Genomic DNA, 19,194 nt, shown 5'->3' on the forward strand with positions numbered 1-19,194 from the left:
TTTTGGATGTTTTTTTTATTTTTTGTATTTCGGCAGTAAGTTAAAAATGACCGGCAATTTTGATGTTAGGCTAAAATTTTTTGATTACTTAAAGATTTTTTGATTACTTAAAGTGGAAGTCAACGCATACATTTTTTTTCAAGGATATGTTCTATCCAAGCCCACTAATTGAAACACAGAATTCTGATAAATATTGCGTTTGTGGAGTATACATTTAAGCAGCAAAATCCGCTCGTTTTTAGCCATCATCTCTGGGGGAAGCCATTTTGTCCTCTGTCGAAGACATCACAACTGCTCACAACGACCGATCACGGCTCAGATTCAGAAAACAGGTCAGCCGTGATTGGTGGTTGTGAGCAGTTGTGATGTCATTTTCAGAAGACAAAATGGTCGCCCTCAGAGATGGCTAAAAACTAGTGCATTTTGCTGCTTAACTTCTATTCCACAAAAATTTATCAGAATGCCATGTTTCAACTCATGGGCCTGCTGGGAACATATTCTTGAAAAAAAAAAAATGGTTGTGTTGACTTCCACTTTAACTCACCAGTGAAGAAGGTGCAATAAAATCTTGCCTATAGGGCGCCACATGACTGTAAATACGGTTGGCAGCCGATACTGCAGATATAAATATTTGCCGTTGCGGATAGCTGCAGCTCTCGGAGAGTTGGAGAAAAAAAAAAACTGTTAACTTGATAAGGGTGTGAACGACATAACAACAGTTGCATCAGTAGCAGTAACTGTGAAATTGAAATTGATATCCTGGAGGTGTAATGATTGTATTCTTTTTTCTTTTCCTTTTTGGCATTATAATCTTGGCTGACTCACGAACCTCAACTTGTATTATGATTGACTGTGCATCAACCCGAAGGCCGCATTTTGACTGTCAGGTATGGGATCTGGCTCGCCGCCCTCTTTGTCAATCATACAGCTTCTCACTATGGGGAATTTCCAGGCTGGCACATGTTAAATTATCAGCGTTGCAACACAATATAAAGTACCATGGCGTCTTGAAAGAAAGAGTGCTAGAACCCGAAGTTCATAAACCTCTAGTCTCCTCACACGCTCTGACCTTAATAATTCGTTGGTGCTAAAGATGCTGTGATTTAGTCGTTTTTATTTTACCTTGCTCTTCCATCTTTCTGTGTGACTTGCGTGCACTCACGACCAACAACGAGGCACTCTAAAGGGGCCACCCAGCCTGATGCCTCGGTGCACACTCTGGCTGTCACGCTAGCTAACCGCACGATGCAATTGCGTTTTGCGCATAAATGCATTCCTCGGTGTGATACGCGCTTCACAGTTTGAGGGAGTGTGTTTCAGTAACACTTCCTACCCTGTATGGGTGCTAGTCACGCTCTTACTGTTGCTAAGTTGGTGGCCCGTAATGACAATTTTGAGTGACTGAGGAAAGGTGCGGGCTGCCAACAGATGCTTTTGAAGCATCTGTTTCAGACTTTCAAGCCAGACATACAGCAACCAGATGAAAGGTCACCACAAGTTGCGACACAGCCCACTGAGGAACCCCCCTCACCAAATTTGCGCATTTGTGGGCGAGCGAGCATTTGATAATAGCCAAATGTTTCCACAGGATGTCATGCTCAAACTCACACAAGGTGAACGTTTCGGTGCCATTTGGGAAGCCTGCGCTCACTGATGATTAATTTTTTACTAGCACTACCACACATTTGTCCAACATATTCTCATTTTTAAAAAATGATCAAAATAAAAAGTGTATATTTCTGTAGGTCATAAAAAGTAAAGCTCATATTTCATTATACAGATAAATTAAACGTGGGAAATTTTTCTTCAGATGGCCAGTATGTACATAATTTCTATATTTTAAAAATATATTTGATTTTTTTAAATGTGAGATGTGAATTGGGGGGTTTTCTTCTTGCAATTTGAGATACACCTGTATATGAACTACAGTAACTATGGAACTAGTAGAGTAGCATACAAATGTTTTTTTTTACTAGCTGTCCACAACACACCCAAAATGGGTCCGTGAGCCACTTTTGGGTCCCAATCCAACAATTGAGAACCACTAGCTTAAGACTTCACTCATGCATTTGACCCATTCAGCAACGTGGTTCATAATTTTGGCATTAGCTCAAGTCTGCTCTGCAAACTATTTGCAGGAGGGAAACGTGTGTTGATTTAGTTTGACACAGTTCCCTCTTGTGCAATGACTGACAAAAATGAGTTTGTTCATCAAGGACACACTCCCACAGAGTATTTCCACCAGCGCAGCTTGTACAGTATGACAAAATGCACAACTTCGAGGGAAACCAGTGACATTTCCAGCGGATTGTAATATGCCCCATTTCAAATGTCAGGTCACAACTTTGCCCCCAGTTTGACTTAAGTTGAAATTTGTCCTTTCCCAGTAGCTGACAAACCTTTCACCAACATTCAATTGAGTCCACCTTCAAACATTTTCACTTGTACAGTAGTACAAGTCGCCCACCTAGTGGCTAATAGAGGGAAAGCACAAGTGTAGTGACGTCACTGCAAGTGAAGAGAAGAAACCAGATTTTGTTGAGTTCAGTATTGCATGTTTATTTATTTTTTTTGCAAAACAATACTTGAATACAGACAAGCCTGGACTCAGGCAAAGGAAACTTAGTCAGTCCTCTTTCTCCATGCAGCGTGCAGTGTTGCCGATGATCAGAACTCACCCAAACCTTCACCAGACCCAATAATGGAATGTACCATTCCCATGTTCACTCCCGCATTTAAAACTCAGTGCAACAGGGTACTCGATAAAACAAAATGTGCGGTCACCATCGACTTTACAGCAAAAAAAAAAAAAAACCAAACTGCTTCTCTTTAAAAGGAGGGTCTTGCAGATAAATGCTCTACAACAAGAGCAACACTGGTCCACCAAACGACATGAATATTTGTTTTAAAGTTACTGCAGTTTAAAGGATGAACAATAGAAACATGAGACAGAGTGATAGAAATCTGGAGGGGCGTTTAATCGACTTCTTCCATGCGTGAAGCGTCATCCTCACCGTCGCCTTCTAGGGGAGGAATCTCGTCCGGGGCGGATGTGGAAGTTGCCTCCTCTGTGGGGACGTCGTCGTCGTCAATACCTAAGGGACGCAAAAATACATCGATTAGGAGTCTGCTTGAAAATAACCACCTCACCATCAAAGCATATTTGTTAATAATTACAAAAAAAGTTACAATTCTTTGAATGTGTACAGTAGTTGCCTTTTAAAGCTTAAACTTTTAATGAGTATTCATTGGCTGGCTGTTCACTGTCTGGGGTTGGGCTACTCAGCAAAAGTTGTGACCTTGAGCAGGTTAAGCACTTTGGAGTGCCTTTTATGTGGAAAAGCGTTACGCAAGTGAAAGCCCATCGACCATGAATGAACTTAATGTGCCGTTTGTGAATCAAAAGTGAACCTTAACCTTTACGAGGCATTTCAATACTTTCAAATTCATTGAAATCAATCCCAGGCACTTATTTCAAGTGTTAGGTTATGAAAACTGCTGGCACCGAATTGAGTTCAATAAACCAACAATATAATATGCTGCAGTCTTCGTTGGGGAGATTTTGCGTACTAGCCAAGTTGAATCAATTACTCATTGTAGCACTAGTTCCTGCGCAGTCTGAAATCGGGAGTGGCTATGGAATGCAACTCCCACATTCCGCATGTTCTTACCCAGTCCGAGTTTGATCATTCTGTAGATGCGGTTGGAGTGGGTCTGCGGGTCGTCCAGGGAGAAGCCGGACGACAGCAGGGCGGTCTCGAACAGAAGGATGACCAGGTCCTTGACGGCCTTGTCGTTCTTGTCGGCCTCGGCCTTCTGCCGCAAGGTCTCCATGATGGGGTGGTCGGGGTTGATCTCCAAGTGCTTCTTGGCCATCATGTAGCCCATGGTGGAGTTGTCCCTGAGGGCCTGGGCCTTCATGATCCTCTCCATGTTGGCCGTCCAGCCGTACGTGCTGGTCACGATGCAGCAGGGCGACGACACCAGGCGGTTGGAAACTGTCACCTAACGTGGGGAAAAGTCACAGCACTTCAGGCGTGCACCATTCCAAACGGCAAGACTTATGGGTGGGTGGGTGTAAGTAGCATGCCACTCAAAACGTTCACGCACGTAAAACCACATTTTGAACCCAGGCGATGTTAAATGACATTCACGAGTTAGGTTGTCAAAACGCATTCGGAACTATTCAAAACTCTGCAGGGTGGACTCACCGGAGTACAAGTAATGTTCAACTAAGGTACCTGTTGTAACAAAATAACTATGGTTGGGGAAGTCCAAATGCTTCGGCATAAAAACTCAACTATGTCACAATTCCGTCACCGCCTACCTTCTCTACTTTCTTGTCCAGGATCTCCTTCATGAGCTTGCAGAGGTTCTCAAACTTGGCCTTGTCCTCCTCCATCTTTTTCTTCTCGTCTTCATCCTCGGGGAGCTCCAGGCCCTCCTTGGTGACGGAGACCAGGCTCTTGCCGTCAAATTCCTTCAGCTGCTGCACACAGTACTCATCGATGGGCTCCGTCATGTACAGGACCTCGAAGCCGCGCTTGCGAACGCGCTCCACGAAGGCGGAGTTGGCCACCTGGTCCTTGCTCTCACCTTGGGAGGGAGGTGTCATTTGAGGCCAAGTAAAAACCAAAGCGCTACCTCAAAATCAGAGCTTACTAAGCCAAGCTTATAAGACTGACCAGTGATGTAGTAGATTGACTTTTGGTTGTCCTTCATGCGGGTAAGGTATTCTGTGAGGGAAGTGGTCTCATCTCCGGACTGGGAGCTGTGGTAGCGGAGCAACTCTGACAGCTTCTTGCGGTTTTGGGAATCCTCATGGATGCCCAGCTAAAGACAAATGAGCAATTTTTTGTCAAAAAACAAAACAAAAAACAGCACACACTTATTTAAAAGCAATGGAGCACCATTGACTACTTACCTTGATGTTCTTGGAGAAGCCTTCATAGAACTTCTTGTAGTTCTCCTTGTCCTCAGCCAGTTCCCCGAAGAGCTCGAGGCACTTCTTGACGATGTTCTTGCGGATGACCTTCAGGATCTTGCTCTGCTGCAGCATTTCTCTGGAGATGTTGAGGGGCAGGTCCTCAGAGTCCACCACGCCGCGGACAAAGTCTGGAGAGGACCACAAATGACATTCCGTCAGAACCTGAAAAAACCGAGCGGCCCGGCAGACCCCCCCGCCCGAAGATTAGTCTTACTGAGGTACTCGGGGATGAGCTCTTCGCAGTTGTCCATGATGAAGACTCTCCTGACGTACAGCTTGATGTTGTTCTTCTTTTTCTTGTTCTCGAAGAGGTCGAAAGGCGCGCGGCGAGGGATGAAGAGCAAGGCGCGGAACTCAAGCTGACCCTCCACAGAGAAGTGCTGCGAGGGGAGGGCGAGGAACATTGGAGCTCAAAGTCTAACGCGAGGCGACCTGTGAATTGTAATCGGCATTGCCTCATTACCTTCACAGCCAGGTGATCCTCCCAGTCATTGGTCAGACTCTTGTAGAATTCCCCGTATTCCTCGTTTGTGATGTCGTCGGGGTTTCGGGTCCAGATGGGCTTGGTCTTGTTGAGCTCCTCCTGGTCAATGTACTTCTCCTTGATCTTCTTTTTCTTCTTCTTGTCCTTGTCTTTGGAGTCGTCCTCCTCGTCGTCGTCGACGTCTTCGATCTTGGGCATGTCCTCGCCTTCCTCTTTCTCTTCCTTCTCCTCGGCCTTTTCCTCCTCTGCCTCGTCGTCGCTGATCTCCTTGTCGCGCTCCTTCTCCACCTGGGCGCCACGTTAGCCGGTTCAGTTTAGAGTGCGGCTTGGCTCGATATGCACAAAAACAAGGCGGCGATACTTACAAAAAGGGTGATGGGGTAGCCAATGAACTGCGAGTGCTTCTTCACAATTTCCTTGACTCTCTTCTCCTCAATGTACTCCGTCTGGTCCTCCTTCAAATGCAGGATGATCTTTGTTCCGCGGCCAATAGGCTCGCCTGCGAATAGTTACACAACCGTGAATGCAATTTTTTTTTTTTTTAACAACGGCAGGCATCGGGTCAGCTGTCACCGCTTGGACAACATACCACTGTCGACGGCAACTGTGAAGGAACCACCAGCGGAGGACTCCCAGGCGTACTGCTCGTCGTCATTGTGTTTGGTGATAACGACCACTTTCTCGGCTACGAGGTAGGCGGAGTAGAAACCCACACCAAACTGACCGATCATGGAGATGTCAGCTCCAGCCTGAAGGAAAAAAAATGCAAGTTCCAAAAATTATGCCTCAAACGTCTCGCAACACAATGAGGCCATTCTAGTCGGTGCTTCCTTGCCATCAGATGACAACCTCGTTTAATAAGCGTACATCGTATCGTCAATTAGCTTAATGAACTATTTGAACTTACTAACAGGTCAAAGTTGTGGCTAAATTTGTCAAATAGTTATAATTTTGTAAGATGTAAATCCATGCTTTGATATTGTGACTCAAAGATGATTCTTAATTTCACACTCAAATATACTCTCAGCACATTGATAGCTGTGAAAATAGATCAGTTTATGACTTTTAAATTAATCAGACGTTTCTATTGAGGTCCCTTTATATTGATAAAAAGGTACTCTGTCTGGTCGTCAAAAGCCATTATTTACCTGCAGGGCCTCCATGAAGGCCTTTGTGCCAGACTTGGCGATGGTTCCCAGGTTGTTGATCAGGTCAGCCTTGGTCATGCCAATGCCGGTGTCGATGATGGTGAGGGTGCGGTCAACTTTGTTGGGAATGATGTCAATTTTCAGATCCTTGCCGCTGTCCAGCTTGGTTGGGTCGGTCAAGCTTTCGTAGCGAATTTTGTCCAAAGCCTGATTAATTAAAACGGCACCATGAATGCAACGAAAACATCACCCAACTCTGACCTCTCGGACTTACATCAGAGGCATTAGAGATCAACTCCCTGAGGAAGATCTCCTTGTTGGAGTAGAAGGTGTTGATGATCAGGGACATCAACTGAGCAATCTCTGCCTGGAAGGCAAAGGTCTCAATCTCTTGCATTTCTTCAGGCATCTGCACAATGAAGATGGACAGTGTTAGATTGAATTCAGTTTATTTACAGCTGTAACAGGAGTTTTTCTGGAAACTTTGAGGCAGAGGTGGAGCCATTTTGATCAACGCCCAAAACAAAAACTTTTTTCTAGTCCGACTTAATGAGTGCAGGGATATGCGTTGAAAAAAACCCCAAATAAGCCGTGTTCAAATGTTGCTCAAACTTAAGACAGTCGCCCTCGTGCTGCTCCAGATGGCGGAAGTAGCCCTTAACCAACATGGCGTCCACACACATAGACAATGGCTCCCAGCGAGCACGTGCTTACGCATAAAAACGACAAATAGAACATTTTGTTCACTCAAAACATGAAATGTGTGCCCATGTTTCACAGACAACACACGCTACTTAAATTGTAAACGTGATCGAGCGAGCATTTAACCCGAAGCCACACAAAGCATCGCAATCGTGTGGCCGACAAATTCGCCACATTTTATTCCTGTAATAGCATCGGGGGGTTCATAAAAATCAACAAAGCATTACTTGAACGATCCGGTCAAATTACAAATTTATGACAATCGGTTGATTTTTTTTAAAGAAGAAGTGACGTCACTATGATGAATTGAACTCCATTACGCCCTTGTCTGAAACTAAAAGCACATACAGCATTAGCTAAATATCGACCATCACCACCACACCTGCTTTTATGTAACCAAAACTCGACCCAACGCCTTGATCTGCAGCGCTGCATCCTTAACACAATCTGACAATGCGTCAAAACGCCAAATAAACATTACGTGACAATATACCGCACATTTTAATACCTTTTAAAGACAGACATAAGAATTAGCGGACAAATGATGCGCAGGGTACCGTCTTGACTCATAGGACTCGCATCACATTGGTATGAAAAACGTCGCACAACTAAGAAATAATGATGCTACGCCAACGATCGAGCGAGGGGAAGGTTGTCCACCCACCTTGTTTGTTGCGTTGACTTTTCTTGAATAAAATGCAAACAAGTAAATGTCCCCCTCTGCTCTCTGATTGCAGGGAAAAGGAAAGGGACTTCCTTTCAATAGACCGGAATCTTTATACACACGGCTTTCGACTTGGTGCAAGTCATATCCATCCGCGGTGCACTGTGTACCGTTGAACCCGCACTGTCTGTCTTTTTAGCTTCTTTACGGAAGAAAGACGAATAAAAGCCTTTAGCATTTCTTCAAACATACACTCAGAATAATACATAATGAACTGACATAAGACCTATGATGTGGTGACGTTTTAAACCTACACATAACCTTGCAGTTCATATTGCAACTATTACGTAAAGTAATACGTTGTGAATGTGTTGCTGCCATCTTGTGGCATAACGGATGATTGGCCTTCAAGGCCGTTTTTATGGGGACGAACTAGTCCTGAAATACTGTCTACGCACAGGATCGAAATAAAAGTCTTTTGATTATCACAATAAATGTGCTTAAAAATAATTTGTAATAACGTTGTTTATATCACAGTAAATCGAACAAAACACCAGGGACTTTTTAATAGGACGCAGGGATACTGGAAATGAAGAGGGTGTGCTTCGCTTCTTCTAGCACTTTCTACGACGAAAAAAAAAAAACCCGCGCCTGAAGTGACGTCACATGCTTGTCAACTGCAGCCCTCGCAACACAGTGCACACGATGCACAGCTGCCACTGACCAACACAAACACTATGGCAACCTTGTGATATTTAACAAATGACACTAAGAGAACAGTAATGTGCCAGGGTACAGAATTTACAACATTTCCACTAATTAATTTTTGTTTTGAGTGCGTGTAGTAGTAGCTACAACATACAAAACAATAACAGTAATGATAATCTCTGCTTTATTACCACTTAAATAAATGTCACATGTGGGCATAATTGTATGGAATATATGGTCCTATGTGTGCTAAAAAGTTCAAGACATAACTTAAGTTGTTTAATGTTTGTTTAGATTCAGACTGTTAGTTTCGAAAATAGATTGGTTGCGTTCAGGTTATACTCGTAAATTTAAATATCGAGACTTCATTTTAATGTTTGTCAGCGAACAATGCTGTCATTTGATGAATATATTACTAACTTTTCAAATGATTTTTAAAAATTCGGATATACTCACGGTTCTATAGATATATTCTTATGCTGCAGTTTACCGGTTCTTACGGTGGACTATTTGCTTTTACGTGGAGTTGAACCGAACAAAATTTGTTTTGTAGCAGTGGTAAAGGGGGAACAAATAACATATGTGACGTCATTCTTTAATGATTGTATATTAAAATTACGTCTGGTCTTTGTTTTGATCAGAACAAGTGAACTCAGTGGGCCAAGAATTGTGAAGTTAAAGCATACGATTGTGTTTGTTGTTTACTTTCCAGGCGGCATCCATATTGATTTTCTGACAACGCCGACTAATCAAATGACGTCACAACCGCCCTCGAGTCCGGACTTCCGGGCACATGTAGTTCAAGCGTAATCGCTTCAATTTTCCTTAAATGTATTTTACAAGTAACCATTAATGAACAGGTAGTTTCCTCTACCTCGACTGGCCTTTTATTGTACAGAATAATGTAGAAACACCACTAAGTACAACATAATACATTTCTTAGAGCATTTATAGAATACTCTGCCGTGTTAGGTTCGTTCGATTTGATTACATCCAATGTCTGTTTTATGTGGAGTGTTGAACGGAACCAATTGTAGCGCCGCCCGTCGGCCACATCTCGGAATTACAGCCACGCGCTCTTCCATTGCTTCACCATAGGTACTTGCGTTTGTGTGTAATAGCGGGCCAGCAGCTAGCTACTGTGCTAATCCAGCTACAGCAGTTTTTGAAAGTCATTTGCACTTTAAAGCACAGTTTTAGTTCCTTCGCTACATCCAAACAAGGAATATTTCGGGGTAGGTAAACGTATGTTGTCTTTTAATGCGCTATGTTTTACGATAGACTGTTATCGTTTATTAGCTGATATTAGCTTAGCGTATTTTAGCTATGCCGGGGAAATATAGCGTGGTTAATGGCCGCTTAACGTTCTCTTCTCGTCGTTTTCCTCGTTATGACTACCATAGTACAGAATAAGATATTTGAAAGCCACACATGGTCCGTTTTCACCAAAATACTGGACTTTGACACCTCGCTACTCGTCTATTTCCTTAGCACAATACTCAACCGTCAGCAGGCTGTGATTCTAGGGTCTTGAAAGACGACAGCAAAACACTAAAGTTACAGGCTACAACGCAGGAAATTTGCGATTTCTTTTTCTTAAAACATTATCCGCTTTGACACTCTGATACTAGTATCAAGCTTTTGTGTTGAATATTCAGAGTGAAACGTAATGCCTGTTTGTCACTATTCTACATCAGGTCAGGCCAAATTCGACCCACGATGTCCTTTCCTCCACATTTAAACCGGCCACTATTACCCCCTCCTGGGCTACCTCCTCAGTATGCTGGCTTCCCTGCAGGTAAGACCCCAAAGGGTTCACATACTCTCACTCATAGTCCAAGGCGGGGTATGCACGTTTTTTAAACATCTTACATTTTCTTTGACTATAAAATCATCCTGAAAAATGTTGTTTACTTGAATATCAAATACGGATGAATAATGCACAGCTTTGTCATTGCAGGAGCGCCGATGATCCCAGTTCACATGGGCATCATGACCCCTAACCCTGTAATAGTGTCATCTATGCCAGTGGTCAGCAAACCTCCAGTCCATAGGAAGGACGCTCTCCTCCGAGCCAAAGATGACGAGGCAGGTCCTACAACCACAGTGTTTGTGGGCAACATATCTGAAAAAGCCTCAGATATGCTAATCCGGCAGCTGCTAGCGGTAAGGGACCGGGTTTTATGATGATCTGCAATACATTTATTTGTCATCAATAACAGTGCCATCTCACCAGTGTAATTGCTCAAATTTGGTGGCCTGAATTATTGGTACATGGGGGAACTTGTAATTGTGTGTACTAATTTATTCTTGGGGTCTGTTTGTGCCCTTGTTACAGAAGTGTGGAATAGTTCTGAGCTGGAAAAGAGTACAAGGAGCCTCAGGCAAGCTACAAGGTAAACCATGATGAATTACAGTGGCTCGTCTATGATGTGGCAGACAAGTCAACTTGATTAATTGCGTTTTATAATGTTCATAAAAAAAACAGTTACGATAACACCCAGATTTGTACATAAATGGGAACAGGTCGTAGTCTATCACTGCACATACTTGCTCAGCAATATTTCAAGAGCACTTAAAAAAACAACAGCAGCTCTAACAAACAAGTTCATTGATTCAGAAGAAGTAAATCGATTCATAGATACCTAGCATGGCGTGACATTCGTAAACCGCCGTTTTTAGAAATTCTAGTGTCTTGTAGTGCTTCGTTGAGAAAAAGAAAAGTATCAGTCAGCTGGACTTTGTAAATATTCATACGTTTGTCTATTGGCAGCATTCGGGTTTTGCGAGTACAAAGAGCCAGACTCCACTCTACGAGCTCTGCGGCTGCTTCATGACATGCACATTGGGGACAAAAACCTTCTTGTGAGAGTGGATCCTAAAACTGAAGCACAGCTGGATGAGTGGAAGGCCAAGAAAAAGAGTGCTAATGGGGTAGGAATTTGTATTTTTTTCCCCCTGTAATTTTGTTTTTTAACGTTATGCTTCAGTTTTTACTTAGACGTTGTTGTCTGTTACCAGAAAGTGGACTCGGAGAATGGAGATGATCAAGAGGAGGTTCTGGATGAGGAGACCAAGAAGAAGGATCAGGTCGTCAAAGGTGCAATTGATGGATTAATGCGGGAATATGCTGACGAGCTCAGCGCGCCTTGTCAGGATGAAGATTCCCTGCGGCGAAAAAGAAAAAAGGACAAAAAAGATGAGGTGAGACTGTTCTTGTCTTCAAGTCCACTTTGAAGAGTTTTAGTATAAAACAGTGGCGAAGAATGACATTTTACTTCAATCCGCAGGATGACTTGAACACAATCGATATGGAGGACGACAAGAGAGACCTGATTACCAGAGAGATTAGTAAATTTCGAGACACTCACAAGGTAAAATCACCATTTTGATCCTCTAGTTGACATTACAGGTTTTTGGACAGCAGCTGATCACGTAGTTCACTCCTGTAGCTTGCACACTCAGCAACAGTTGACACATTTTACCAACATTAAGACTGCACCATGAATTGGATGTCATTAAAGTTCACTTTGCCATTAATTTGCTTCACACTTAGTGCGGTAGTTCATCTTTAATGTAGAGTCACCTCGAAAGAATTGTGTCGTGAATCTATTTAGGTGTGACAAATATAGATTTTGCATTTATCACACACACACACACACACACACACACAATGCATGGAGACAATGAAAAGTTACTTAAAAGCTAATCTATTGATTAAACCCCACCATTATGATAGTGATCATATGGTGACTAAAGCAAGATGAATCTCAGAGCTTTGGAAAAAGTTGCGAGGATAGGATGTAAGTATGAGCCTTCCTTTACTTTCTACCTAAACTGGGTGCCCCCCTCTTGAGGACTCGCAGAGGGGCAACTGCACTGCACTTTGGCCTGTTTGACCAGCGTTCTTCACCCCTGCCCAATTTGCGCCCATTAGCGGTGCCTCGGAAAGCCGAAGAGTGTGTGAGCCTTTGCGAGTCTTCTGTAAACTGTTGTTCGAATACTGATGGTTATGTTTAAAAGCACAAGCCTTTTGTCAATAACCGCTGCAGTCACTGTGGCCATAGTCTATAAGTACGAGGTAATGCGAGAGGGGGGTGCCCTCTTCACAGCAGCGCAGTGATCTGAAGACTTTGAAGGTACGTGCCTCTGCATGTGGTGATGTTTTGAGGTGTTGTTTCCATCTTGTTGTCTTTCAATGCCTGGCTCGCTCTGCCTTAGTCTTAATAAAGTTGGTCATAAAACGTGCACGTCGTGAGCAAGTCGGGTATTCTGCTTTTATCCAGGATGGAAAGCAGACAAAATCTCAGTCGCAACATTTCAGGAGGGTAAAGGCGGTGACGTTTGTTCTGATAGTTTTAGCATCCCGCTAAATCAGATGTTCCATCCCCCCCAAAAAAAGTTGAATAGAAACTATGCTTAAAAATATGACGTATTTGCCATACTGCATTGTCTCATCAAATAGTGACGAGTGGTGTTTGTTTACTGTGGAAAGTCCTGGACAGAGGTAAGATGTTCAATCGGGCCTTCATTGTACACGTTCATTTTTACATGTTTTATATCATACAGAATCTCCTCAATTAGTGACCATCATTTCAAAAGTCAGTGTCAAAAGTCATTTCATTGGTAAGATGTTCAATTAGAGAAGAGGCAACATAAATCAACGAAATGCATTTCCTAAAGAAGAAATCACAATGTAAGTCTACAATCGCGTTGAATTAAATGATTGTTTTCTGCAACACATCAGCCTCCGATATAGTAAAGCTAATTTCTTGACTGGCGGTGTTTATTTGCTCAACTGCACGACACATCAAGCGACTTAATTTGAGGCATGCCATCCATTAGCATAGAGGTCACTATTTGAGGGAATATGGCAACTCATTTATTCCGACTTGGATCATTGTTCCTGTACTGTAGAGAGGTAAGTCGAATGTGCAGTCACGGTAAACTGATGTGACATCACTAAAAGAATAACAACTATTCACTTATTTTCTGCAGTAACTCCAGTTGTTGTTTTTATCTAGCGCTGCATTAGACCCAAGGCTTGCCCATGGCAGCTTGTCAGCATGATTGTGTGTCGGCTCGTCCGCTCATTTCGGATAGTGCGTTCCTCACTCTAATCAAAGATGTTCCCATCAAAAGCCTTGTGTGTAATGCCCTATAAGGCAGAGTTGATGTGTGTGCGCGTGTGCGTCTTGAGTCGCCAAGAGCCGCCGTCGACTTCTACAGGGGGTAAGCCAAGCTTCTACAATCCTTTTAATTGATCTGTGCAGAAATGTTCCTGATGTTCTTGCCAGAATGCCAATGTAGTCACTGAAATAAAAAAGGTTGTTTCTGTTGATGATGCTGAAGCAAACCAAAAAGCCATAATGTGTTTCCCTTGCATACCGTGTGACCTGCTTTCCTCCCAGGCCTAACTTAAAAGGCTTATAGGGGCAGCGAAGGGCTGAGTCCATAGTTCATCACCTGTAAGTCCCAAACAACAAGTTCAAGCAAAGACTGACGTCTTTTCTTTGTTTTTGTATTTCCTTGTGCTGAGAGAGGCACTCTTAAGGAGAGAGAAAATGCATTATCTCTTGCGGCGCTTTTTTTTTTTTTTTTTTTTTTTCCTTGTCGTTTCTCGTGTGTATTTTCCAGTTACACCTACGCTAAACTTGACTGTCTATAACGCAAGTAAGCTTGAGGACTTGTAGCCGTTTGCATGGACGAGTAAGAGCGTACGAAAAGCTCCTCGTCTGTCATCACAGTCTGGAAGCCACTAAAGCAAGTTGAGTGCAAACGCTCGCCCGACCCCACGCTGCCCTCTGACCCTCTGTGTGCTTTCCTCCGACAGAAACGGGAGGAGGAGAAGGACAAGCGGGAGAAGGAGCGTCTGGAGTTTGAGCGGGAGAAGCGCGAGCGGGAGAAGGAGCGCGAGCGGGAAAGAGAGCGGCGGGACCGCGAGAAAGAGAAGGAGCGCGAGAGGGAACGCGAGAGGGACAGGGAACGAGAGCGCGAGCGGGACCGAGACAAAGACCGCGAGCGCAGGACCAGAGAGCGAGACTGGGAGAGGGACAGAAGCCGAGACAAGAGTATTGCTCGCAGTCACTCCAGGTACAATAAAAGATCACTTTTATACACAAGGTGGCTGGAAACAACACTGACTGACTTTTTGCCAAAGGGAGAAGAGCCGGGATCGAGAGCGAGAAAAGAAACGAGACCAAGACGATGAAGAGGAGGTGCACGAACGCAGGAGGCTGGAGAGGAAGCTCCGAGACAAAGAAGCGGCCTATCAGGAGGTAGGAACGCACTCAGGGGAGGTTACCGATTTTGCTCGACCTTGGTGTGTGTTGTTGTGGCTCACCTGACATCATTTTGACGACAGCGCTTAAAAAACTGGGAGCTCAGGGAGAGGAAGAAAGCGCGGGATTATGCCAAAGATGCCGAGAGGGAAGATGAGCGCCGACGAGAGATGGTGAGAGAGAGATTTTGTTACTTGGCCCTGCCTAAATCAAGTAGAAATGCCCACTTATGTCTTTCTTCTTCTCTCCTTGCCATACCCATTTAATGATTATATGCCACCAGGATGCTTTTGATTCGTCTGTCTGATGCAGTTGTTTGTGATTTTAACAGGTCACAGTTTGGTCAAATCTTTGGGTGTTGTCAGCATGGACCGATCTGTCCGCTTAAAATTAGCTGGGAAAAAAAGAGCATACTAAACGTTTTAATCACAAGTCACAACAATATGGCTGCTAGCCTGTCGCCGAGTGGCTGAAGAAGCTAACATAAGTCTTCATTCTCCTTGTCAAATAGCACGCCCATATGAGACTGATTTTAGATGTTCTGTGGTTGCTGTTGGAAATTGGTCAGTGCCCATGCCGACCGAGGTTTATATCAACAACGTGGGAATGGGAACCAACTTTCTAATAGAACCGTCGACAGTAGAAATAAATGTCTGCTCAGTCATCCACATTTATACTGACTCATCTCTGCTACTTGTGAAACACTTCAGTTGACGCATTTTGTGTATTGTTTGCTTCTTAGCTCAAGGTGGATACTCTTCTCCTTTCACATTCTTCTCTTAGCACCAACCACTCAGAAAGTACACCCTCGTCCAGAAATGTGGTCTCGTATGATGTGCTGACACCGCACACTCTGATTTAAGACCTTTTTTTCTTGGTATGAGATTCTACTGTAGTTAAGAATGGCTGTAAGGTGTTCCCGTTTGATTTGTGTATCAGGTGAAGGAAGGCAAACGGCTTAAAGGGTTCCTGGAAGACTACGACGATGACAGAGATGACCCTAAATACTACAGGTAGGAGGTGCAAAAGCCAATGTAGTTCGTCACATAATCACCAGCCTTTGTACACCCACACAAGAAAAAGAGGTTAAAATAGATCTCTACCTTTACAAAGATAAATTAGCTCAGTTTTGTTTGACACTGTCACAGAGAAAATTTAACAATGATTTTAAAATCATTACTGAAATGTTCGTTCCATTTTTTTTAAAGCTACACAAGATGCAGAACACTGCAAATTAGGAACCACAGTTTTTAACGTCTATTCTGTGGCTATACAGAAAATATTTTGACATTAATGATGTTGTTCCAATTTATGCGTGTCGTTGTTTTATCGTGTTCTTTTGCTCCCTGGGGATTTTTCACAATAAATAAAAGACAAGACATTCCATGGCCTACATTTACATTCTGTGGCGGACATGCAAAAAAAAAAAAAAAAAAAAAAAAAACCTGCAGCCATTGTTCTGACTTGTCATTGCTCGTTATGCCCACTAGGGGCAGTGCACTGCAGAAGCGCCTCCGAGACAGAGAGAAGGAGGCGGAGGCGGATGAGCGTGACAGGAAGAGAGAGAAGGAGGAGCTGGAGAAAATCAGACAGAGGCTGCTAGACGAGGGACATCCAGACCCAGACGCAGAGCTACGCAGGGTAAACGATAATCTCTGACATCGTCATTGATGTTGAGCGTGAGTGTGTGTGTGTGAGAGAATCTGTGTGTGAGCATGCATGAGTGCTGTCTCTGTGAAGGTCACTTCATCATTCCTTGCACGTTGATGCATGTCACTGGTGCTCACCTCCGGCACATTCTATTGGTCCAGATGGAGGAGGAAGAGGAGGAGCGACTGAAGCGGCCTCCCATCATCCAAGAGCCGGAGCCCGAGGAGCCACGGGAGCAGCGCCACAGGGCTTCACGGGACCACCGAGCGGACCACCGCGACCACAGAGGGGAGCACAGGGAGAACCACAGTGGCCACCAAGATAGACAGGAGCATCGTCCGCACCCCGCCCGCTCGGAGGACGAGGAGGTCGAAGAGGGTGAAGATGACGATTATGAGGAGGACAACCCCGAAGTCAAACCCTGCCTCAAGCCCACCATGAGGCCCATCACGGCGGCGCCGTCCGTGTCGTCGGCAAGTGGCAACGCATCGCCCGACACCCCCGGCAACGAGTCGCCGTGCGGCATCATCATCCCACATGAGAACTCGCCCCCCAACAAGCTGCCTGATGATGAGAACAGACCCAAGATTGGCCTCAGCCTCAAACTGGGTGAGTGGATTTCCATACATGCAGAAATAGGGCTGGAACATTGAAATTATTAAGCAGAAATATACTAACGTGTGGTCTTGTCATAAAACAGCCATGCAATATAATCCAAATTAACCTGATAATGTATTTAATTCATTTAACAATTCCTTGAATATTAAAAACACTTGTGGTACCCCTGTTGATGAAAGGGGGAAAAAATCCACAGGGATCACTGAAATAGCTTGAAGCTGACAACAGTAATAAGAAAATTAAACAATGAAAATCAGACATTGCTTTTAGAATCATAAAAAAAAAGGAAGAAACAGGCCTGAGCAAAAATGATAGTATCCAGAGAAACTGATTGACAATAGGGACATACTAAACGAAGGTGTGCCTGTTAAAAATCACATACTCATTCAGTCTGCCTATTCAAAATTGTGACAAGTCACTGCGCTGTTTGGCTGATTGGTAACATGGTGTGTACCACACTAAACATGGACCAGAGGAAGTAAATGAGCGAGTTGTCTCAGGAGATTACAAAGACAATTATAGACAAGCATGTTAAAGGTAAAGGCTGTAAGACCATCTCCAAGCAACTTGATGTTGCTGTGACTGCAGTTGGGAATATTATTCAGAAATTCAAGGAAAAGAGACTTTGACCAAGTGACCGTTTCAGAGTTGCACTCTTAACGCAGGTGCAAGCGGAAGTCCGAGTCAGCACAACGCAGGCAAGAGGAAGAAACTCCCCGTCGACAGCGTCTTCGGCAAGTTCGAAGACGAGGAGGCGGACGAGCAGCCGCGCAAGAGGAAGCTGGTGCCTCTGGACTACGACGATGACAAGAGCCTGGGGGCGGACGCCGCCAAGGGTCCCAACTCGGAGGAGAAGCGTAAACACATCAAGAGCCTCATCGAAAAGATTCCCACGGCCAAGCCCGATCTGTTCTCCTACCCTCTGGATTGGTCCATGGTGGATACGGTAAGCAGCGCTCGGGTTAGTAACATTATTTGTACTCCGATGTGTTGGGGACGCCGGTCACATGACGCTTCTTCTGGATGTCTCCGCAGACGTTAATGGAACGACATGTGCGGCCGTGGATCAATAAAAAGATCATCGAGTACATCGGAGAGGAGGAGCCCACATTAGTGGACTTTGTCTGCTCCAAGGTATCAGTTTTGTCCCCTGGTCACTTGTGTCCCATGGATGCACTCACACTTGTGTCTGTGCAGGTGATGGCTCACGGCACCCCACAGGGCATCTTGGACGACGTCGCTATGGTGAGTCGCTGACACGGGCGGACATTTTGTTTCATCCACCAAAGAGTGAGGTTGCCGTTTTTTTAGGACCGTGTGATGTGTAGTGTCCTTTGGAATGTATGGAACTGGAAGATGTCATGCAAATTTTACGCTGCATCAAATTGTTTAGGATGATTTAATTATTTTCTACTGGTCTATCTATTTTTGTAGGTGCTTGATGAAGAGGCTGAAGTCTTCATTGTAAAGATGTGGAGGTTGCTCATCTATGAAACAGAAGCCAAGAAGATTGGTCTGGTAAAATAAGTACAAATGACGATGATGTTCTTCATTATAATGTATAATACATTTAGGAGAGTTCGGTCTTGGCCCTTGCAACTTGTCCTTTCCTGCTGCCTCACCATCTTTGTTGTAAATAATGTCATTCTTGGTAAAATAATTTCCTTAAAAGGACCATTTGTTTTTATCAGCTTACTTGAACTTCTTGTTGGGGGCAAATTAATTGAGCAGGGTTGCCTTCAACATGTTGTTTGAATGTGGATTACTTCATTTGTATGCACACCTGCAGTGACACATTAGTGGGGTGGGGGGAAAAAAAACATTGATTTCATCATTTCAGCTAAGTACATTTGTTAAAACCACTGCAGGAAAATGTTACAGTTAAGATACTCTCCATTGTTTTTTTGTATTGAACATTTCAATAAAATTAGTTGTTTTATACTTGTATTTTT

General features: G+C 43.9%; 2 protein-coding genes across 2 annotated transcripts; one reads left to right on the plus strand and one right to left on the minus strand.

The window, feature by feature from the left end:
- Positions 1-2,533: 2,533 nt before the first annotated feature.
- Positions 2,534-8,019, minus strand: hsp90ab1 (heat shock protein 90, alpha (cytosolic), class B member 1). The gene is made up of 12 exons (XM_086019834.1): positions 7,986-8,019; positions 6,894-7,028; positions 6,620-6,826; positions 6,061-6,220; positions 5,837-5,970; positions 5,451-5,759; positions 5,202-5,367; positions 4,925-5,115; positions 4,686-4,833; positions 4,328-4,596; positions 3,672-4,005; positions 2,534-3,095 (listed from the first exon to the last, which is right to left on the minus strand). The coding sequence occupies exons 2-12, from the start codon at positions 7,026-7,028 to the stop codon at positions 2,977-2,979; spliced, it is 2,172 nt and encodes a 723-aa protein (XP_085875960.1). The 5' UTR covers positions 7,986-8,019; the 3' UTR covers positions 2,534-2,976.
- A 1,480-nt stretch (positions 8,020-9,499) lies between these two features.
- Positions 9,500-19,181, plus strand: rbm25b (RNA binding motif protein 25b). The gene is made up of 17 exons (XM_086019702.1): positions 9,500-9,928; positions 10,391-10,491; positions 10,654-10,859; positions 11,032-11,089; positions 11,467-11,627; positions 11,715-11,897; positions 11,984-12,067; positions 14,527-14,786; positions 14,854-14,971; positions 15,058-15,147; positions 15,914-15,987; positions 16,465-16,615; positions 16,786-17,233; positions 17,908-18,188; positions 18,278-18,376; positions 18,440-18,487; positions 18,677-19,181. Exons 2-17 carry the CDS (start codon positions 10,413-10,415, stop codon positions 18,767-18,769), a joined length of 2,433 nt encoding a protein of 810 aa, XP_085875828.1. The 5' UTR covers positions 9,500-9,928; positions 10,391-10,412; the 3' UTR covers positions 18,770-19,181.
- Positions 19,182-19,194: the final 13 nt, after the last annotated feature.

The sequence above is a fragment of the Filicampus tigris genome, chromosome 20 (genome assembly GCF_054856515.1).
Source record: "Filicampus tigris isolate MCC_2025a chromosome 20, RoL_Ftig_1.0, whole genome shotgun sequence".
NCBI classification, from domain to species: domain Eukaryota; kingdom Metazoa; phylum Chordata; class Actinopteri; order Syngnathiformes; family Syngnathidae; genus Filicampus; species Filicampus tigris.

What these genes read in the sequence shown, in the direction of transcription:
- rbm25b (XM_086019702.1), top strand. Translation starts at nt 10,413, where the DNA reads ATGTCCTTTCCTCCACATTTAAACCGGCCACTATTACCCCCTCCTGGG. An exon ending in GATGACCCTAAATACTACAG is followed by an intron (nt 15,988 to 16,464) that starts GTAGGAGGTGCA and finishes TATGCCCACTAG; the next exon opens with GGGCAGTGCACTGCAGAAGC. An exon ending in TGGACTTTGTCTGCTCCAAG is followed by an intron (nt 18,377 to 18,439) that starts GTATCAGTTTTG and finishes GTGTCTGTGCAG; the next exon opens with GTGATGGCTCACGGCACCCC.
- hsp90ab1 (XM_086019834.1), bottom strand. Translation starts at nt 7,028, where the DNA reads ATGCCTGAAGAAATGCAAGAGATTGAGACCTTTGCCTTCCAGGCAGAG. An exon ending in GCTACCCCATCACCCTTTTT is followed by an intron (nt 5,760 to 5,836) that starts GTAAGTATCGCC and finishes CGTGGCGCCCAG; the next exon opens with GTGGAGAAGGAGCGCGACAA. An exon ending in TGGACAAGAAAGTAGAGAAG is followed by an intron (nt 4,006 to 4,327) that starts GTAGGCGGTGAC and finishes TCCCCACGTTAG; the next exon opens with GTGACAGTTTCCAACCGCCT.